General features: G+C 50.6%; 1 protein-coding gene across 1 annotated transcript in view; it reads right to left on the bottom strand.

Annotated features, from left to right (window-relative positions):
- Positions 1 to 630: 630 nt before the first annotated feature.
- DSCAM (DS cell adhesion molecule) overlaps positions 631 to 19978 on the bottom strand; it is a 116085-nt gene continuing 96737 nt past the window's right edge. The window contains exons 18-20 of the mRNA XM_053657553.1: positions 14719 to 14916; positions 13112 to 13414; positions 631 to 1532 (exon numbers count right to left, since the gene is read on the bottom strand). Of these exons, the coding sequence (XP_053513528.1) occupies positions 1180 to 1532; positions 13112 to 13414; positions 14719 to 14916 (854 nt within the window). The 3' untranslated portion in view covers positions 631 to 1179. The remainder of the gene's footprint in view (positions 1533 to 13111; positions 13415 to 14718; positions 14917 to 19978) is intronic.

Raw genomic sequence — 19978 nt, 5'->3', positions numbered from 1 at the left:
CTCCCGCGCTGGTCTACTGCAAATTGAGATGCCAGTCACAGAGCAACAGGACAAGTCTCGGGGGTGGGACACATGGATGACTCTTGGTCCTCCCTAACTTTCTCCTGCAAGCTGGGGCTGAACCAGGCTCTAGAGTAGTAGTAGGCAAACATTTTCTGTAGTGGGCCAGGTGGTGAACACTTCCAGGCTTAGCTATTCAATGCACCACCGTGGCCCAAAACAGACAAAATGCAGTGTTCTACTAAGACTTTATTTATAAACACTGCAGTGAGCTGGCTTTGGCTCATGGGCCATAGTTTGCCAACCTGCAGTCTAGATAGAGGGCCAGCAGGCAAAAATCATGGCATCTGGGATGCTTAGAATACCTGGCCATCCCCTTGTACAACAGTCCAGCAGCATCTTCTGCACTTTCCCCAGAAATTCCCGAGGAGTTCGGAGTGTAGGTAGCCTCTCTGGTTTATCACATAGGGTCCTGGGGTCAGCCCTGGTGTTCGCAAACACCAAGATCCGTGGGAAGGAGGACTCAGCAATCAGGAGGAGACGAGAGAAGTAGATAGACATCAAAATAAAGGCAGACGACCTTTTCTTCTTTATTTCGCTTAGACAAAATGCAAAGAGTGTCTCTTTAAATTAAAAAATAAACAAAAAAGGAAACCAAATCGATTCCCCCCTCCCCTTCACTGACGGCACTCATCCTAATTAACAACAGAAGCAGGTCAGGTTGGGGACCCAGTTTCTAATGGGAAAGGAAGGTGTGCAAATGTGACTAAAGCTTCCCCTTGCCCATGAATCAGTGTTCCCTGTAAATTCACAAAGAGCGTCGCTGTTTTCCTATTTTCTTTCTTGACTCGCATGTGACAGAACTTCCGGTCAGAAGGTTTCATCAGTCCCCCATGCACTGTGTAGAAAATCAGTAAAAATGCAATAGCCTGTGAAGATCATAAAACTGGACCTCTTTCCCAAAAAATCAGATGCCCAGGCGGATGGAGCTCACACTCAGACAGAAAAAAAGCAGGAGAGTCTTTGCACTGTCTGTGGTTTTAGTAGTTTCTCTCTTTTTTTTTAATATATTTTGGCAATTTTCTTTAATTATAAATATTGGAATTCCGTAAAAAAAAGGTAGCTTTGATTGAATGTTTTTAAACCGTATTTACAACCGCCGTCCAGTCATGCTGTTTGTTATACCAGGGTGTACGATTTTGCGTACGGATTGTTTCCTTTCAAATGGCCCCGGGAGTCGAGCAGCGATTCTTGGGAGCTGCTCATTTTAGCTGCCTGTCCCAGCTCTGCCCCTTCTCGCTGAGGTAATGCGGCCACGGCCCCCTGCTGCCACTGCTGTCCCTCTCGGGTGGAGGACGTGGAGGAGGAGGCCTCCATGGGGATGGGCTCGAGGACCGTGGGGCGCTTCAGGGTCCGGCTTTTCTGGGGCTCCAAGCACGCCTGCCCTAAACTCAGGTCCCTGCTGGTGCCCGGGCCGCTTCGGTTCAACAAAAAGTCCATTCTAAGGTATGGAGGCAAGTGTATGAGGTCACCTGCAAAGAAACACAGAGCAGTTAGTTGGTTTCCTCATTGGGGCAGTGGGTGCCAAGTGCCCCTTTGAGCACATGAAAGGCTATTCGTGGCTCAGAGATGGAAATGTCCCTGCACCTGGGTGAGGTTGTCAAGACCCCTCGTCAGAGCTCGCCCCAAAGTTGGGTGGGATCCTCCTCACCTCTCAGGGGCTGGCTGGTGAACCGGGCTCCTCCATGGCACACTTTAGCCAGACACAGAGAGGTAACAAGATTCTTCCAGAGCCCACACCCGAAAGAACAGCTACGCCCAAGATGACAGTGAACACCAGGGGTGAAGCGTGTTCGACCGGGTCCCACGTGTGATGAGAGGAGCTTGCGGAGCAGAGGAGGGAGGCAGGGGCCACAAGGAAAGAGCAACGGGGCCCTGGACCTGGTCTTGGCAGTTTCACAAAACTGGGTGGCCTTGGAGCTACTGGGTTTCTCTGATGGCTTTTGGTGAACATGTCTCCAGTGACACTTTAGATGTGGCTCTGTGGAATCAAAGGTCCTTTCATTCAATGGGGCTTCATCTGGTGCACTGGGTCAAAGGGAAGCCTGGTAATAAATGCCTTGACAATAAATTGGCATAACACTCTTAGGGAAAGAAACGACATAGTTTGGCATTCTCGTGAAAAGGGTTTTTGTAACTTGATGTATGGGATTCAGGCTCAGAAGCCACTATGGTCTGAGGTCTGTCATCACAGATGCTAAGGCTGAAGGTCCAAGTGTATCTTGTAATATGCATGAGTCTTGCTCCTGAAAAATGAAGGTATTTAATTTAAAGAAAAATGAAGCCTTGTGTTCCGAACGCCTTTTATGATGACAATGAAAATTCCATTCATTTACGAGAGTGGATGTATTGTTCATTTTCTCTATTGGAGGTTAGTTATTTGTAAACAAACATATATCCCGAAAGCATTAACAGCTGTCATTAAAAAACAAACTGGAAAATTCCTTTGTAGTGTGAAGAACATTTTACATATGACTCAGCATATTGTAGTTGGCTAGATTTAGAAATTTGTGACTTTTTAGATCTCTAATTTTCTAAAAGGAACTGTATTCCTAAGAGCCTAATAAGCAAATTGTATTAATTTGCCTTTTTGTTTATTAACAAGACTATGGTATTGTTAGCAAATACTTGACAAATGTGGAATTCATTCACCTGCAGGTCATTTAAAAATGAAGATTAAGGCCCTGACTGGTGCAGCTCAGTGGATTGAGTGCAGACCTGCGAACCAAGGGATAGAGTTTTGATTCCCAGTCAGGGCACACGCCTGGGTTGTGGGCCAGTTCCCAGCAGGGGACACACAAGAGGCAACCGCACTTTGATATTTCTCTCCCTCTCTCCTTCTCTTTCCCTCTAAAGATAAGTCAATAAAATCTTTTTAAAAACCTTTAAAAAATAAAATAAAAACGTAGGTTGAGAATTCCTCATGCTGTTTCCAAGACACAACTAAATCTTGAACACTTAATGTATTTGTCATGTGTGGTCACAGATTTGGGAATGAGTTTCTACCCCAGCAGCTCCGACTCAATGAACAGGTCTTATTGAACCCCTGAAAAGCAATCACATTTTGGCCCCAGATGGATTGCAGGAGGCTCAGGTCCTAGAGTACATGGAACAAATGTGTGTGAAATCAAAAGGCAAAGCCCATGATAGCTGCGCGCTGCCCACAGGGGTTCCCACTTTAGATTTAATGAGCAAGAGGGTCGGGGTCACTGGAAAAGATGGATGAGAACTGTAAGTATCAGATGATGGCAACAGCTCAGTGCCACATCTCTACACAAGGGCTGCCCGTGTCTGTGATGCAGGTCTGCCAGGCATCTCTGAAAATCCACTATGTCTGAGTGATCCAGTTTTTCAGGGAGAGCTGTATTAAGTTGTATGATGCTCTAATTAGCTCTTTCAACAGTGTGTTTTCTGATTAGCACCCAAAATAGCCCTTTCAACTGTGTAAATGCTGCAAATGAGCTCTCTTAATCATTCATGCACTTGGAAGGAAGCAGCAGCATAGTCGGTGGCAAGCTTTGCTTATAAAAGGCATTTTGCATCCATTGAAATCCTACCCCATGTGCTAGTCCAAGGACCACCTGGGAAGCCGAGTTTTCTAATCATCCACCCATCTTGTATGTTCTTCAGATGCTGACAGACAGAGACAACCCAGCACGTCTTACTCCAGAAAGAGAGACGTGAAACGCACATCTCCCTCTGCTTTCCTTTCGCACACAAGAAACCGAACAATGGTTCTAATGGTGGTGATGAAGACTAGAGGTCTGGGTGACCCTGCCTGCGTTTAATCTGCTGTAAGTCTGGGCTGTTCCCTCACTCAGAAAATGGGACCAAGAGCAGACTCTACCACTAGGGGTATGATGAGGACTGGACTAGATGATGCAGGTGAAAATGTCCTGCCGGCTGTCTTTCCTTCTCGGGAGAACTGAAGTTACCGGCTGGAGATCTGCCAGCGAAATGAGCTGAGAACTCTTCTTTAGACCTTTGTTTCTGTCTTTCGTGGGTAGATTAGTGTTTACCCAAAAGACATGTTCATGTTTTAAACCCCCAGAATCTGTGAATGTGACCTCATTTGGAGAGTCTTTGCAGACGTAAGTTAAGGACCTTGAGATGAGATCATCAGGATTTAAGGTGGGCCCCGAATGCAGCGACCTGCATCTTCGTGAGACACAGAGAAGAGGGAAGATGCTGTATGAGAGGGAGGCACGGGTCGGAGTGATGCGGCCGCAAGCTGAGGGATGCCTGGGGCCACCAGGAACCAGAAGAGGGAAGGAAGGGTTCTTCCCTCCAGTTCCAGGTTGGGACATGGCTCTGCTGACACTGGTTTTGGGTTTCTGGCCTCCAGAACTGCGAGAGAATAAATCTGTACTGATTCAAGCCACCAAGTCTGTGGTGCTTTGTTACCGCAGCCCCAGGACAGTAACACAGATGTGCTTGGCTGGGATGGGCTGGGGAACGTCACGTGAAGCCTCTCTGAAAGTTCTGCTGTAGGGTGACTGTCCCTGCTTCCATCCACAGTGGGAAAGGAGATTTCTCTTTAATGACCAATAACTGGAGACCACATGGTTGTGGCTTATGGGCTCCCCTCCTGTGCCCTGAGCTTGTAGGAGCCCCTCTGCAGGCCAATCTGTCATCCATCCTTCCTTCCCTACTGAGACCAAGCCAGAGTCACTTCTCGTAGTTTCCCTGCTCCCTGGGGAGGCAGATGCTCGTCCAGCTGGCCCCCCAAGATCCCTGAGGGTTAGATTAGAGGTGGCTCTCCCAGAGTGTTCTCCAAAAGGGCTCAGAAACCTCTTCAAAGGCACATGCCTGACCAAGCTCGTGACTCTCAACCCTCTGTACACGCCTCTGGGCACCACGCCTGTAGCTAATCAGCCAGAACCCTCGTGAGCACTTCCATGTGTCTGAAAGCAGCAGTCCCTGCAGGGACCCACACACTGGGGACCACTGAGAAGGAACCCAGGGCTTCAGGATCTCTTCTGCTTTGAACTCGAAAGTCCCCTCTGTCTGGTGCACAGGCCTCTCACATGCAAACTCAGGCACAGCCAAAGCCCCACCTTAGGGCTGTTTCCAGTGAGATCTGTCATGGTGAAGTTCATGTCTATTTTCATCCAGGACTTACACTTTCTGTTATTTAACTTCCTTCTCCTTGTTTGTGTCCAGCTTTCCTCTCCACATTCTCTCTCTGAGTTTAGAGATCAGAGAGATGGAAGCACAGACATTCACACAAACACGGAAGCAGAGGGAAGAAACGTGGAGACAGAACAAGGGAAAGATGGAAGAAAGAGACGAAGAGCCACCCATAGTGGAAAGCAGATGGGAAAGGGGACCAGCGACCTGAATCACGAGACGGGGTGTGGGGGAGAGAGGAGTGGACGCTGTAAGAACAGACGTAGGTTATAGGTGACTAGAGGGCCCTCTTCCCAGGCCTGAAAAGGAGGGCTACCTTCCCTGGGGCAGCTGGGTTACAGAAGCGTTTCTCCGGGTGGCCTCATTGGCCTGCAGCCCCCCTGAACACAAGCTGCACCCCTCGGTCTGTGCCAGTCTGGGGGCCGGGTGCTCCTGTGACTCACGCCTGGAGGAACGAGGGGTGAGTTAGCCAGTATTTCCATGTTGTGCCTTGTTATTTGACGTAATGGTCCATTTCTCATCCCCCTGTCACTGCTCTGTGGGACCTTTGGGGCCACTAATATTTCCAAAAGTTCAGACTGTATAAGTCAGCATCGATTTCTCCCTCTGCCCTAACTGCTTTGCTCACTGGTGCCGGAACAGCTCATCGCCTCTGGCCCTGAGCCCGTACGGATCGCCCTGGCGGTGCCACCCCCATCAGCAGGTACCTGCTTGAAGCTCGCCCTTCCCTGCTAAGGGGTCCTGGCCCCGTCACGTGAGAACTGCTGTATTAAAATCTGCCTCTCTTCAGTCAAAAACCGGGAGACTCCTCCTTCCTATCAGGAAAGCCAAGCTTCCTGGGCTTGCTCAGTATCATCAGACTCACATACAAAGTTTGAATGCCTCTCAGCTTTGGAAAAAGGGCAGAATCAATACCAAAACAGAACAGGAATTAATCGATTCGGAAAATCTATAACGGGTGTACATCCCATGACTCTGTTCTCAGACAATGGTTCCTGCCACTCACCATGCATACCAGGGGGAATGTCTGATTGATGGTTCTTAGTAATGGGTGGTTTTGCCCCCAAAGGGCATATGGCTGTGAAGACATATGGGGTTGTCATGGAGGGCGGGGACAGCTACTGGCTTCTGCTGAACAGAGGCCAGGGATGCTGCTCCATATCGTCCTATGCAGAGAACAGCCCCACCCCTAAGAGTGATGGTGCTGTGGAGAAACTCGTTTAGATGGTCAAGTTCATGTCTCCAAGTGGATCCTTATTTCACTTGAAAAGCACTGAATTCCATCAGGATAAGGAGTCCTATTCCTCAGTCTCATCTAGTCCTCAAAGAGTTACGGCCTCAGTGCTTATGGGAAAAAGCGAGGGGTGGGCCCCATGGATCAGCAGCCAGAACAGCGGAAAGAGTGTGCGTTAGAGAGTTCTGAGCTTGGGTCAAAATCCTGCCTCCCCCTCTACACAGCTTTCTGGTTTTAGTTCTTCAGTCCTTTGAAGGGGGCATGCTAATTTCTAAGGGTACCTTTAAGTCTAAAAGATTCTTTTTTATGCTCTGGACTATCTCACCTGTGCGAGCTGGTTGAGCACATCTGAACGAGGAATTTGGGAATAAGTAGGGAGCCAATGAATGCATTTCTGGGAGGATCAAATTCCCAGACGCATTGCAACAGCCTACTTCCCTCTTTATTAGCAACTGCGAAACATGCACAGGCTTTCCCAGCGAATTCGTGTGGAATGAAAGTGACTCAGAGTCCCTAACTAGGGGCTTCCATCTCCTCTGGGGCCACCTCGAAAGGAACTTTCATCAATTTCTAACGAGGTTTGATATCTATGCTTGGATGAAGATTGATATTAATGCAAAAGCAAGAAGCAGAGTATGCGAACCTTGAGCTCTAGCAATCGCAGGGAAAACCACGCAGCTCAGACCTGCGCTCTCAACACAGCTTCAAAGAGCTCGTTGCAAGGGGACCGTGCAGTCCGCCCAAACCAGAGGCAGGCGAGACCTAACACTTCTTTAGATGAATATTAATGCGACAGCATGGTAATGAAAACTCGTAAGCCGACCTTTCTTGGTAAATGAACCTTCACTCCTAAACAGCAACCAGGAAAAGCCCTAAATAAATGATGTGAGAAGGAGATCAGAGGTCCATGGGCGCAGGTCCTATTCCCGATCTTGGCTTGTACTTACGAGGCTTCATGCATTTTTAAGATCGTGTCGGTACTACCATCTTCCCACTTGCAGGTGAATTTTAAAAACCAGCCTTGTGTGCGAAGTGGGGCTTGGAGTCTGTGGCTGCTCACAGTTCTTCTGAACTAAAAGCAGGATGGGGAAATCTGCTCCAAATTTTAGGCGAGTTTGGGACTCAAGCAGGGGTTTGGGAGCCCCCAAGGAGGAAGGGGCCATGAAGTTCAAAGACAGCTCCCAGGTGAGACCTGCAGGGACCCACACACTGGGGGCCACTGAGGAGGAACCCTGGCTCAGGCCGTGAGGGTGGCAGAACTATCTCAACAGCTCTGTGCATCGTGCATCATCCCACGGAGGGGCTGAGCTAGCCTGGCAATGAATAACTTCCAGACGGAGGAAATATACCTTCGTGGAGTTTAGGAGGCCAGAGAGTTGGAGCCTAGAGAGCAGGGGCCATGACTGGTGAGGAAGATGAGGCTGGCCCTGGCTGGTGTGGCTCAGTGTGTTGGCCATCATCCTATGGACTGAAAGGTTACCAGTTCGATTCCTGCTCAAGGCACATGCCTGGGTCCCTGAGAGGCAACCAATTAGTGTATCTCTGGCACATTAATCTTTCTCTCCTTCTCTTTCTCCCTCCTTCCCCCTCTCTCTGAAAAAAAAAAAAAAGATGAAGCTGGCCTCTCAGAAGCTCAGAGGTCTTCATCCTGAGAGCAGGCAGAGGCCGGCCCCACAAGAGCTTTGACCCTGAAAGGGTTGGCTACCTCGCATGAATGTATGGCTTCTGGCTTCCCAGGTTGGGAAGTAGGATGATTTAAACTTGGTGCCCGCAGTATCTGCATGGGACCACAGCACAGGACGATGGTCTTCGCTGTCTTCCTCTCACCCCACTGTGTGTTCCCAGGACCTTCAGGTCACTCCCGACACACCATGATATTTCACTGGGCCGTGTGTAGTCTCTGTGTGTGTAGGGGGTGTGTGGGAGAGTGTAGGAGGGGTCGCTCCTGTTTTCCAAAGCTGGATGTTGCCTCACTTCTTTGACCCCCTTGTTTGTCAGTGTGTGTCCTGCGGACTCTTGGTTTCCTGCCTATGACACTCCATCCATGCTGCTCAGATGAACTAAGGAGACTATGGGTGGTATTAACACTTTCATGTCTTTGAGTAATACCGGGTGCAGTATCTTTCCACAGAGAAGGCAGCTGGTAAGTACGAGATGCACGTGTGAATGTGATTTGTGTTTCTGTCCACGTGAGCACTGTGGCGAGTCTCTGCTTGCCATCGGCAGCATGAGAAGCTAGGAGCTTCCTGCTGCTCATGCCGTAGGACACAGGGGACCCTCCTGCCTCTCCATCATGGGTCTTTAAGGCACAGACCTCCTCACTTTCCACCCTCTGTGGGCTCCACAACAAGTTGAGCTGAACCTCAGTAAAACAGCCAAGAAAAATGGTGAGCTGTCCAAGGGGCTCGGAAGTCAGAGAAAAGGCCATGGGAACAAAGGAACAGAGACTCAGAACTAGAGGGCACTGAGAACAGCAGCTGTAATAACTTGGCACCTGGACCAGTTAGCGGGCTCGGGTGCTGGTGGCCCATGTGTGGTGGGGAGTGCGTAGCTACAAAAGACAAGTGGGCTTGGAGTTTCAAGCTCGAGCCCTTTTGGAATAAGTCCTACCGTCACTTTGTGTTTAAGGAACATCAGACTAAAATTAAAGCAGGGGCCGGAAGAAGACAAAATTGTGAATATACATCAGAGAGATTTGTGCTTCGTGCAGGGAATCGAGATGAGTACATTTGCATATGGAGATCCACTCAGAGCAGGGAGAGAAGAGCAATGTGCGGAGGTGTTGCTCCTGGCCCTGGGGACTTCTAACCTGGATTCCTGGGATGTTTGAGAGATTGCACCCTTGGTGGCTTGGAGGGAATTCTTGCTCTCAAGGTCATTCTGGCCTCCCAGCCATTATCTCCTTTATTCCCCCTGGACCACGGCTCCCTGAGGACGTCTGCCTGGCTCTCTGCCTGATGCGTCATTTAGATCCCAGCTCACGTCTCATTGTCTCCAGGAGGCCTGTCCCGACCAGCCCCACCAAAATAACCCATGGCAGGCTTCATACCTGTCCTCAGATTTCCTTCCCTTCCCCGCCCTCACCATGATCATGACTATACTATTGGTTTCTTTGATTAGTGTCTGTCTCCCCCAGGGATGGAAGTTCCTGCAAAGTGGGGTCTTTGGGATCTTGTCTAGCCTTGTATCCCCAGTTCCTAAAAAAGGGCCAGTTATGGAGCGAGCACTCAACAACCATGCTGGAGGAAGGAAGGAAGGAAAGGAAGCGGAGAGTCTGGCGGGAAGAGGCAGGGCCATCTCTAGAAGGGTGGAGGGGGGACCAACAGTGTGCATGTGTGTGTGTGTACATGGGCATGGTGCTTGTGAGCACACATGTTTGTCATGCAAGTGTGTGCACACATGTATATGCATGTGCATGTCTGTGTAGTATGCATGACATGTGCATGGCCTGTGTGTGTACACAGGTATAGGCGTCAAAGATACTTGCACTTGGAAGGAGACCCTTTCCACAGCTGTTGGATGACATTCATGATAAACATTTCAAAATGGAACTTCAGTGACGTGTAAACACACGAGGAGAATACAAGCTCTGTTTGGGAGCCCGGCTGCAAAGGGGAACAGGAAGGAGGGAACATACTCATCTGAGAGCAGTGGGCGCGGCCTCGGGTCACGAGCCGGGAGTCTGCAGAGCCCCAGTCCTCCGACCAGGAGGGAGATGCAGGGAGGGCGAGGGGGGGTGGGGTGATTCGGCAGGGAAGACTGCTGGAGTCTAATTTTGATTTCAACATGAGAACCACATAGGGAACAGCAGTGTGGTCACAGTGAGAACTGAGGACGAGAGGCCAGCCAGGGTCACAGGGCCTTTACCTGAGCAGAGGCCACTTACCCTCAGGTAAAAGCCCGCCTCTCACTCTGCAAACCTTCTCTTTGGTTAAACACTCTCACCCAGGAGGGCGTGAGGGCTTGGGGGAGTGGGCCCTAAAATTAAAACTCCCAACCTGCTTCCTCTAACCGGTTATTCTGAGAACCAACCTGCTGGCAGCAGGCAGTGGTCATTTCCGATTGGAAAACGTTCACCGCTTTCGTCATGGAGTGGCTGCCATGTGTATAGCCCTGGATGGGTCCCAGGGTGTCCGTGACAGCTGAGCCCTGGTGGGGGCGGGGTGACACCTTCCTGGCTGCGAGCGGGGCCAGGCCGTATCAGGTTGCATGTTTGATGCTGTGACTTGAAGTAAGTCACTTTGTGCGACGGCATCTCTTGATCATGAATAAAGAAGCAGTAATCCAAGAACGTAAGAAACTGGCCCGAGAGGCCACCTGAAACCAAGATGCGGCACTGTAACCAAAGGCCTGGAAGCCACCTGGACTGAGAGGAAAAGAAGCTGTCAAACTTTCCAGCTATTTCTCTGGAGGACAGAGAGCACCGTTTGTTTGCCTTGTTTTCTTTTGTTCTTAAAGACGGACACAGAGGCTCATCCATGAAGGGTGTGTGCTGGCTGAGTATCTCAGACGGAGTGAAAGAAAAGTCGGAAGGGGGGAGCCAGCACAGCGCAGGTGCCCAGGCGAGTCGGCAGCACGCTGGGAGCCTGCCACCGCAGCCCCTGGGAGTGCTAACAGCGACACCAACAGGCAGAGACGGAAACAACTGCTACCCCCTTGACCTGCGCGTGTTCTACCGATCCCACCCAAACCCCACAGGGTGGGTGGGCACTGACATTGCAACCAGAGAACCAGATCAAACTGGTCCTGACCTGTTTCTTATGAGACCTGGAACCAAGTTCGAACCTTGGACACACCACTCAGGAGTGATACCTGTGAACCCTAAATTTGCGCCCCGCCCCAGAACCAAAGGACCACACCTGACCAGAGCCTGAGCTGAATGGGAGCCCATAAGAAGCACAGGGCCCACTCTCCAGGAAGGTTCTGTGCCGAGACCCCTTCGGTTCTGCTCTGAACCCTGGCTCGCGGAGACAGACTGGGACCTTGCTCGGATCTCCTCGCCCTGCAACCTCGTAATCAGAGCTTTCTTCTTTCCTCAGAGTGTGGTGCCACAGTATGAGCTCCAAAGTCTGGCGGCGAGTGCTTGCTGGGCCACAGCGTTTTGCCCATTTTATCGATGCAGTGACTGAAGCCCCCAAAAAGGCTGAGAACATGCCCACAGGTCATTTTTCTCCTCTCCTGTCTTCCTCACCCCCAGGCTGGACAACCACAGAAAGGAGTGGCATCTGTCCTACGTTTTTCTGCATTCGCCTTGCACGTAAATGTCAACAACCAAAAAAATACTCGAAATAAAAACAGCCATAAATAACAACATATCCTCTCCCTGAGGAGGTAGCTGGGATGAAAATAAATGAAGCCGTCAGCCTTTACTGTCTGCTGGCGAGGCTCTTTGGTACTGTTCGGAAGATTAGTTGCTGGATAGACAATTCTTATTTTATGTATTTTTATGCATTTATAAGGCTCATTTCAGCTGGGCCGTAGGCCATAAAACCCAGAGGAATCACAGTAATTTAAAAGCGAAGACAAATGTTTGCAACAGAACCTGCATCGTGGCTCAGGAAATGGGAGGGAGAGAAATAAAACTGAAACTGGATTCAACCAGAAGGGCTAGGTCAGTCCGTGAAGGAGAGGCCACGGGCACCCATTTCAGGGTGGAAAGAAGTGTTCTTTCGGAGAATATTTACAGCTGGCTGCCTTGGTGTGGACTCAGTCTGAAGATGCGTTTTATTAGCCCTGTGTGTGTGTGTGTGTTTGCAAACTTCTGAGCCGATGCCTGAAACGGTTGAGTGTCCACATAAAACTACCACGTCTGGCTGCTCTTGAGAAACTGGCTGATACTAGGTCCCCATTTCCACCTGGGGTCCGCTGGTGGGAGCTTGTTAGGGTCCCGTGGCTCTAGCCAGTCCCTGAGCTCTCGGCTCTGGAACTGCCCAGGTCCCCTCTCGCCCCTTTCCCTTGCCTCCTGTTCCCTCCCTTCATTTACGTGGCCTGCCAGGCTCCGAAGGCCTTAGGGTTGTGGCCCCTTCCACAAACCCAGACCGCTCTTCCACGCTCAAGGCGGAGACCCAGCGACAGTGGATGTAAGTAGCACCAGCTGGTCCCTGTCACACCGGGTGGCTCCATAACGCCCTGGCCCGAATGCCGGTACACTAGGAACACTCTCCACTGAAGCCCTCAGTACAGCAGCCCTAAAACTGAGCCCTGGGTTCTTGATGCTCCTTCCCTCCCTCTCTAGACTCTGAGCTCCTTGAGCAATAGAATATGGCAGAAGTGATGCGTCGCTTTCTAGGCCGAGCCTTAAGAAATTGGCTCTTTGCACCGTCTGTCTTTGGGCCCCCTGACTCTTAGAAGAGCGACACTGTGACCTGAAGAAGCCCGAGCCACCTCATGGTGGAGGAACCTGTAGGGGGTGGACGCGGCTAGCCCCAACTCTCCAGGAGAGGGCGCCACTTTGCAGGGGCCACCACGCTCCCAGCCCTAATGGAGCCTCCTCCACTTTTGACTCTGCTGGAACAGAGGTGAGGGGTCCCCATGAAGCACTGAGCAGACTTCAGACTCAGCAGCAAAATAAGTGATTGTTGTGAGTTAAAAGCTTTGTTGTGGTTCGCGGCACAGCAGTCAGTGAACAGAACACCCAGCCCAAACACGAAGAGGGCTCTCCCGGCGGACACGTGCCTCGCGTCTCACCTGGCCGATGTGCCTTTGGAACCGCCATGTTCGCCACTCGTCCTCCATCCTGAGGTTTTGGGGGAGACGCAGTGAACCTGCAGATCCCCGACTCTGAGGGGGTGCTGGAGGTCAGACTGTCCGTGTACTCATTTGTCCCTGCCGTCAACTGCTCGGAGGAAGTGTCCGAGATGAAGCACTCGGTGATGGTGAACTTGGCGTGCCTCAGCTGCTCTTCCATCTTGGCGTGCTCGTAGGCCCTGGCCAGCTCTTCGTATGTGGAGGAGGCACTTTCTGTAGAGACCATGCTGCTGCGGGCTCGATCTGTGCCAGGAACAAGACGGGGGAGTTACCACTTTACCTTTGGGCAGATGGGTGACTCTCTGTGGTCCATGGGGGTTTCTCTCAGGCCCCTGCAGGACAGCGCAGGAGTCCCCAGTCTTTGTCTGAGGGCTGCCTTTGTCACTGGGATACCAGCATCATGACCCTCAGCAAAGTGGGTCAGGGAACTTCGTTTTGCTGTAGTCAGATGCCCCCAGCCTGGGGTATTTCCATAACCAGTAGTGATTCCCCTTAAAAAACTCCTCTTTTCATTTAAACAGTTGGGAGTGTGCATAAATGACCTGCAGTGCCCCCTCCCTGTGACAGATGGAGAACCCATCTTGCCACACAGCCTCTTTAATGGCGAGAATGACCTCAGCTCCGAGGGCCAGCTCTGCTGGCCCGGGCGTGGCCAGGGAGACGTGGTGCGTGTTAGCGGCAGAGCTGTGCCTTGCACCAAAATTGGCCTCTAGGCAGAATGGTCCCTGGTCCCTGGACTCATTCTTTTTGGGAACAAGAACACCACCAGTTCTGAAAGGGGTGCATCTGGTCAGAGGAATCTCTGCCTTTTAACCCACGAGTTTCAAAGTTTGGAAGGCACCTCTGTGAAACTCTGAGACTCTTCTAGAAGCAAAACAGTCATAAAAATAAATGCACACGGTGACACTCCCCCCCGGAGCACTATTTTTGCAGTATATCATGCAGAACAAAAGAAAATGGGTCTTAAAATTGGCTACAGCTATTAGGTTTAGATGTAATTTCTTTTCAAAGTTTAGGATGGGGGAAGGCACCCCGGTGCTATTTTTAAGCCCTGTCTTCTCGGAGAAGTGAAACCTCGGTGGTTGACGGCCTTGACCGGGTAACTCACCGTATGATCGACCCCAGCTTAAGTGTGAAATGGATCACCCTGCCTGGAGGGTGCTCCACCCTCATCATGGAACTTCAAGTGCAGCGTCTTGACCCTGGAGATGGCCGTGGGTCAGCAGCCCTCAGAGTGTGATTAGAAATTATTGCAGTCGTGTGGGTGAAAACGTAAAAATTTCTGCTTCTGTCAGTGGGGCAGGAATGAAAAGGGGAATGCAGCGTGAACCCGAGGTTCAGGACACCTGAAAAATAGAACCCTTCGTTCTGTGCCACGGACGTTGTAGGGCCCTGGGGGTCCTTTGCACTGCACAGCGCTTCGGTGTCTGTCAGATACATGGTCCGAACATGGAAGTGACCTTGAACATGAGTAAGTAGGAGCCCGTGAAGCCCTTGGTGTGGGCTGTGCTCAACCCTGGGGTGGGGGATGGGGGTGCAGCGCCTACCTGTGTCCTGTGAGGGGCTGACGCTGTAACTGTCACTCTCCTTGTCCATGGACCCCGCCGCCCTGGGCGTGGGCAGCCTCCAGTCTGTGGTGAGCGTGTGTGCAGAAATGGTGGGGTGGGGTCTGTTGAGGGTCCACTGGCTGGCGTACCGGTTTCTCGCCGTGGGCCCAGCCTTCGCATTCCTCCTGGTGGTGGGATCTGGGAAGAGTCGAGAACTATGTCTGTCCTGGTCTTGAGAGGCGTGGTCAGCTGTGATGAAGGTGTTGAGTGCAGTGCTTCTGACCCACCCAACAGGCTCATGCCTCCAGGAAGCCCTCCCTGACTATCCCTGCCCAGAGCACTCCTCTCCTCTCTCACACAATCTGAGACATTCATGTGGTTCTTAGGCATTTCAATGATCCCAGTAAGGAAAAGAATGTTAGAATTAGACTTGGTCGTTATGGATTTGAGCCATGCTCTTGGCTCTGAACAGTTTCTTGACCTGATGCACATCACTTCAACTTCCAGAGAAACACCGACTTTTGTAATAAGAGGGAGTTCCCTCGAATGTGCTCTAACGTAGCTCCCTCCCCACAGTTCTGCTACTTCCAGGTGTTGTTACGGGTTGAACTGTGTGCCCCCAGAAGATCTGTCCACATCCCAATGCCCAGGACCTCAGAATGTGATCTTCTCTGGAAAAGGGGTTACTGGGGACGTAGTTAGTTGAGATGAGGCCGGATTGGAGTAAGGTCGGCCCTTAATCTGACATGACTGGTGTCCTTATAAGACAGGTGACAGATGCGGGAGGGGAGCAGACCACGGGACGATGGAGGGAGACTGGAGTGGTACGACTGGAAGGCAAAGGACATGGACAAATGTGGGTGAGCCCTGGAAACTAGGGAGAGGTGAGGAAGGACCCACCCTTACAGGTTGCAGAGAAAGTATAGCCCCTTTTCTTTGGATTTCTGGCCTCCAGAACGGTCAGGCCATGATGTCTGTTCCAAGCCTCCCAGTTTGGGGCCGCCGTGGCCGCAGCCCTGGGAAACATGTGTGGGCGGGGTCCTCCACAGCATTGTTTTTTCATATTGACTGGCTGCCTTGAGTGTGACGTTTGCATTCATTTATTAAATTGCAAGTTCCCAGAGCCGAGGGGCCATGCCCTTCTGTCCTTGCGCTCTCAGGCCTTTGCACCCGGCAGCTTAACTCTTCAGTAAAGTTGATCTGAACTTTGATGAAGACTGGGGTATTCAACGTGGAGACCAAGTGGTTAGTGAGGGTCTCGATTTCACTGCCCACCGTCTGGCAAAGCTGCTGCCGCATGGCTTTTACTTTCTCTAGATCCAGAACCAAAGGCAACCAGTCAATGTGGGGCCCCATTCCCCACTTGACTCTTTGGTGAGCTAAGGCGAAGCCATTCTAACAGCGCGGACTGCCGGACACTGGAGTGGACCATGCCTTTTCTGGAACCCTGTGGAAAAGCCAGGGAGGCTCAGGTGCCTGCAGTGATTTTTCTGGGCTCCAGCCAGGAGGCAGGATAAGTTGTGGAGTAGACCTTTTCCACCTTTGAATTCTCTGCTTCCAAAGAGGAACTTTATGCAGTTACCCTTCAAAATGGTCTGGCCACTTCTCAACACGGCAGTCTGTATTCACTGCTCACCACCAGTGAAGTACTTTGAAGAGAAAAAACCCGAGAGGGCCACGCCACAGAGTGATTACACTGGCTTGTGGACGTGCCCTCCCCTGCCCCCAGGCCCTGAGCCTGGCTGTCTCTCTGGGGCAGGGTCTGGATGTCCTTCCATGGGGCCATCTGCAGAGCTAGCTCTAACCGCTGGCATATGGAGGTCCTGGGATAAATACGTATCACCCAGGGTCCCTTTACGGATGAAGCAATGGAAGCTCAGAGGGAAGTGATATGGCTACTAAGTGATAAAAATGGAGCCTAAGACTCTACCTTTGGTTCAGAGGCTGCCCATCACTCGACCACGCGCCCTCACCCTGCACATCTCAGTGTCCTGATGCGGTCGGTGTCCTGTGACACCGGCTCGTCCACAGCTCCCTGTTGGGTCACGGCAGGCAGACACTTGCAAGTGGTGAAATGACTTTCTTTTCAAACGGAGCATTTTCCTCTCCGCAAGTTTCTAGTTATTGGACTTTAAACCTAATTCATCATTCGACAATGCTGGGGAGAAGCCATTAACATGGCTGCCAAATCAATAGGTGTTAAGATTTCCTGGGTCGTTAATATGCTCTGTCTTGGTGCATATCCCCTGGGGCATCGATTCGAAGGCATATTTCATCCCTTACTTGCAAAATTTCACAGAAGACTTTATCAGAAATTTTGTTGGTTTGGTTTTTGCCTTGATTAGAATGTGAGTTGTGCCAGAGTGACCAAGTCTCTGGGCAGCAAGGTGTGAGTGATGCTGGTGTTTCTCTGCTGAGATGCCAGGGGAGGGGCTCTTGAAGACACAGAAAAACCCTCTCATGTGTGGGAGGCCACATGTCCTCCAGGCACTGCCGACTCCATAAGTGGGGCTTAGACAAGTGGAACTTGCTATTTAAATGCTAATGAATCTTTTCCAGAAAATTACCCAGTCTCTTACATAAATTTCGGATGTTCTCATTTTTATTATTCTCGAAGTTTCTTGCAACTACGGCTGTGGGTCAGGTTCCTTCCTGAAAGAACGCTTGTCGGGGAGGGGTCCGCTCTACAGTCCCATTTCAAGGGCACAATTTCTGCAAAGCCCCCCAAACCCTCACCTGCACTTCCCCCCATCAAGCCCACCCACCAGTGGTGGGGCGGAGGCTTCACCCCCACGGCCCCTTTCCTCACAGATATCACTCTGTGTGGAAAGTTCCATGGTCAAGAGCCCATGTCAGCTTCTATACAAAGCCAGAACTCTTTTCAAGTTAATTCGATTAGTTTTCCCTTTTTTCCCTGTGGCTGAGGACAGCCTTACAGTGTCCTGGAAATGTTGGAAATATAGGTCATGATATTAATTCCTTTCATCCACAGCCTGAAGTTCTCTTCTGTTCTGGGTAAGATCGTCTCAGTGTAGAGAATGCCGGGGTAGTTGACACATTTTTTTAAGAATCAGGTTTTTGGAGCTGTTTCATACCTGAACTGAACTCTTCTGTAGGGAGAGCTCCCGAGAGAGCTGCTAAAATAAAAATGTAACTTGGATTCCACACGGAAGCTTCCTTTGTGTGTTTCACTGGTGAACCTACTAACCAAACACATGTTGGAATTTACTGCCCCTCAATGGAAAGTATTTCATTGGCTCCCCAACTTTGTAATATAAATACAACTCAGACATGAGGCATCATGCTTGCTAAACAGCTAGCAAATTCGTGGGTAAGCGGTATGAGTAATTCTTGGTCTTTCGATATTGAGTCTGAATCTGAATTCAGCTTCTGTGCATTGAATCACATTATTTTAATGATTCTGAACTTGGGATAAGAGAGGCTTTTATGGAAAACAGGGTTATAAAACATGTCCTGTGTACCAGCATAGGTGTATTAACCTGTTTTTATTCCTTGAGGTTACAGATGCCTAGGCCTTAGCTCTTCGTGGTGAATTTCCCGGCTGTCTCAGGGAGAGAGTAAAACTGGCAGGACTGACCATTCCCGTCACCTAATAAACCAACCCGGGACTATATACTGGACACTCCTCTCTCTCCCTGGAGGTGTTTTTCGGCAGTGCTATGTCTCGTACCATTCTGGGTGACCGAGTCTGTGTTTTTTTCCAAGTCTCAACAAAAGGGATTCCATCCATGCTGTGAACGCTTCCTACTTAACAGATACTGGAATCTACCTGGTACCTAGACATCCTCTAAGGAGCATTGTCTCTACTTAAAGGCAGCCTGGTGGGGTGGAGCATGGGTGGGAGCTTTGGGGTTTGAGAGCCTGCACTTGATCCAGGTTCACTGGCTATGATGTGCCCACGGTCCTCACATCGCCCACCGGCCGAGCCTTCATGGGACGTGGTCAGGTGAGTGTGTCCGATGCTGCAGGTGCAGGGGAGGGAGCAGGAAATCCCCGGGCCTGGCCCATGAGTCCTGAGTGACACACCCAAGAGGAGGAGGCAGGGAACATGGGCTGTGTCATGGGCGGGTGGTGGCAGGGCACTTGACAGGTGGGTCAGGATGGCTAGAAACTCGGTTTAGAGGGTTTGGCGGAAGGGAAACCCCATTGGCAGTCACACAAGGAGGTAGGTGCTGGAGGAGGAGGAGCTCGTCAGCGGCGCTGGCAGGACAGCAGCTGTGTCCTGTTCACTCCCAGTCTAGCCCAACGCACATCCAGGGGCTGGGGAAATGCTCTTTGCAGGAATGAATGGATGACGAACGAACAGATGACTTCCGGGTAAATGTGACAAAGCAAAACCCAAAATCTCAGGTCAAACCTAGTATTAACCCCTTCACACATGCGTGTGACCCTGTGCATTCTGTAAGTGAAAGAACTGATTTAAATTCTGGGCAACCAGCTCCTTGGTAAGTCCCTGTGAAGCGTGTCGGGAGGAGGGACTGTGAATGTATTAAAAGGGACACTTCTACCTGGGGGAGGAGACATGTGCAGTCGGCCGGTGAGATGTCTCGGAACATGGAGAACAGAGAGGGAAAGAACAGATTGCCCCGGTCCTGTCTGAAATACTAACCGTCTTTATTTTCATCCCCTTTACTCTGATTTCTGAATGGGACAGTCGGTCAGCGTTTCGATGCACAGACCAAGTACTGGAGCCTCTGCCTAGAGCGGGGGGTGTGGACATGCATCACATCCCCACTTTCTGTGTGCCTGGCCCACGTGGCAGACAGGAAAGGAAGCAGGCTGTGGACACAGCCAGGGCCACGGCTGCGTGTTCCACAGGTTGAAAGAGAAGAACAGCAAATTGTGCGATTTTTCCCATCCTTGTAATAAGAATTTGTTGCAACTCTTTGGCAAACTAATAAAATGCTTAGAAACATTGCTTCCAAGATGCTGTTATGGTTTAGTTTGCAAACAATGTATTTTAGATGCTCTTCATAAAAATAAAGAATTCCTACAATGACAACAAAAATAAAGAATTCCTAGCCCTACCATAACTGGACTAGAATAATATTGTCCTTTGTAATTGAGGAAACATGAATCTCTGCAAATATGCCAGACTGCAGTGAGAAGCACCTGCTCTGGGGGTCAGGGGTGACACAGGTGTCACACCTGGACAGAGGTGACAGGCTGTGTGGTACAAGAAGCAGCCAGAGAACCGGGCTTCAGAAGGTGCACAACTTCAGACTCCTGGGGAAACTCT

The sequence above is a fragment of the Artibeus jamaicensis genome, unplaced genomic scaffold, assembly GCF_021234435.1.
Source record: "Artibeus jamaicensis isolate MK-2021 breed Jamaican fruit bat unplaced genomic scaffold, CSHL_Jam_final scaffold_474, whole genome shotgun sequence".
Taxonomy (NCBI): Eukaryota; Metazoa; Chordata; class Mammalia; order Chiroptera; family Phyllostomidae; genus Artibeus; species Artibeus jamaicensis.
This window is presented reverse-complemented; position numbering and strand designations above follow the sequence as displayed.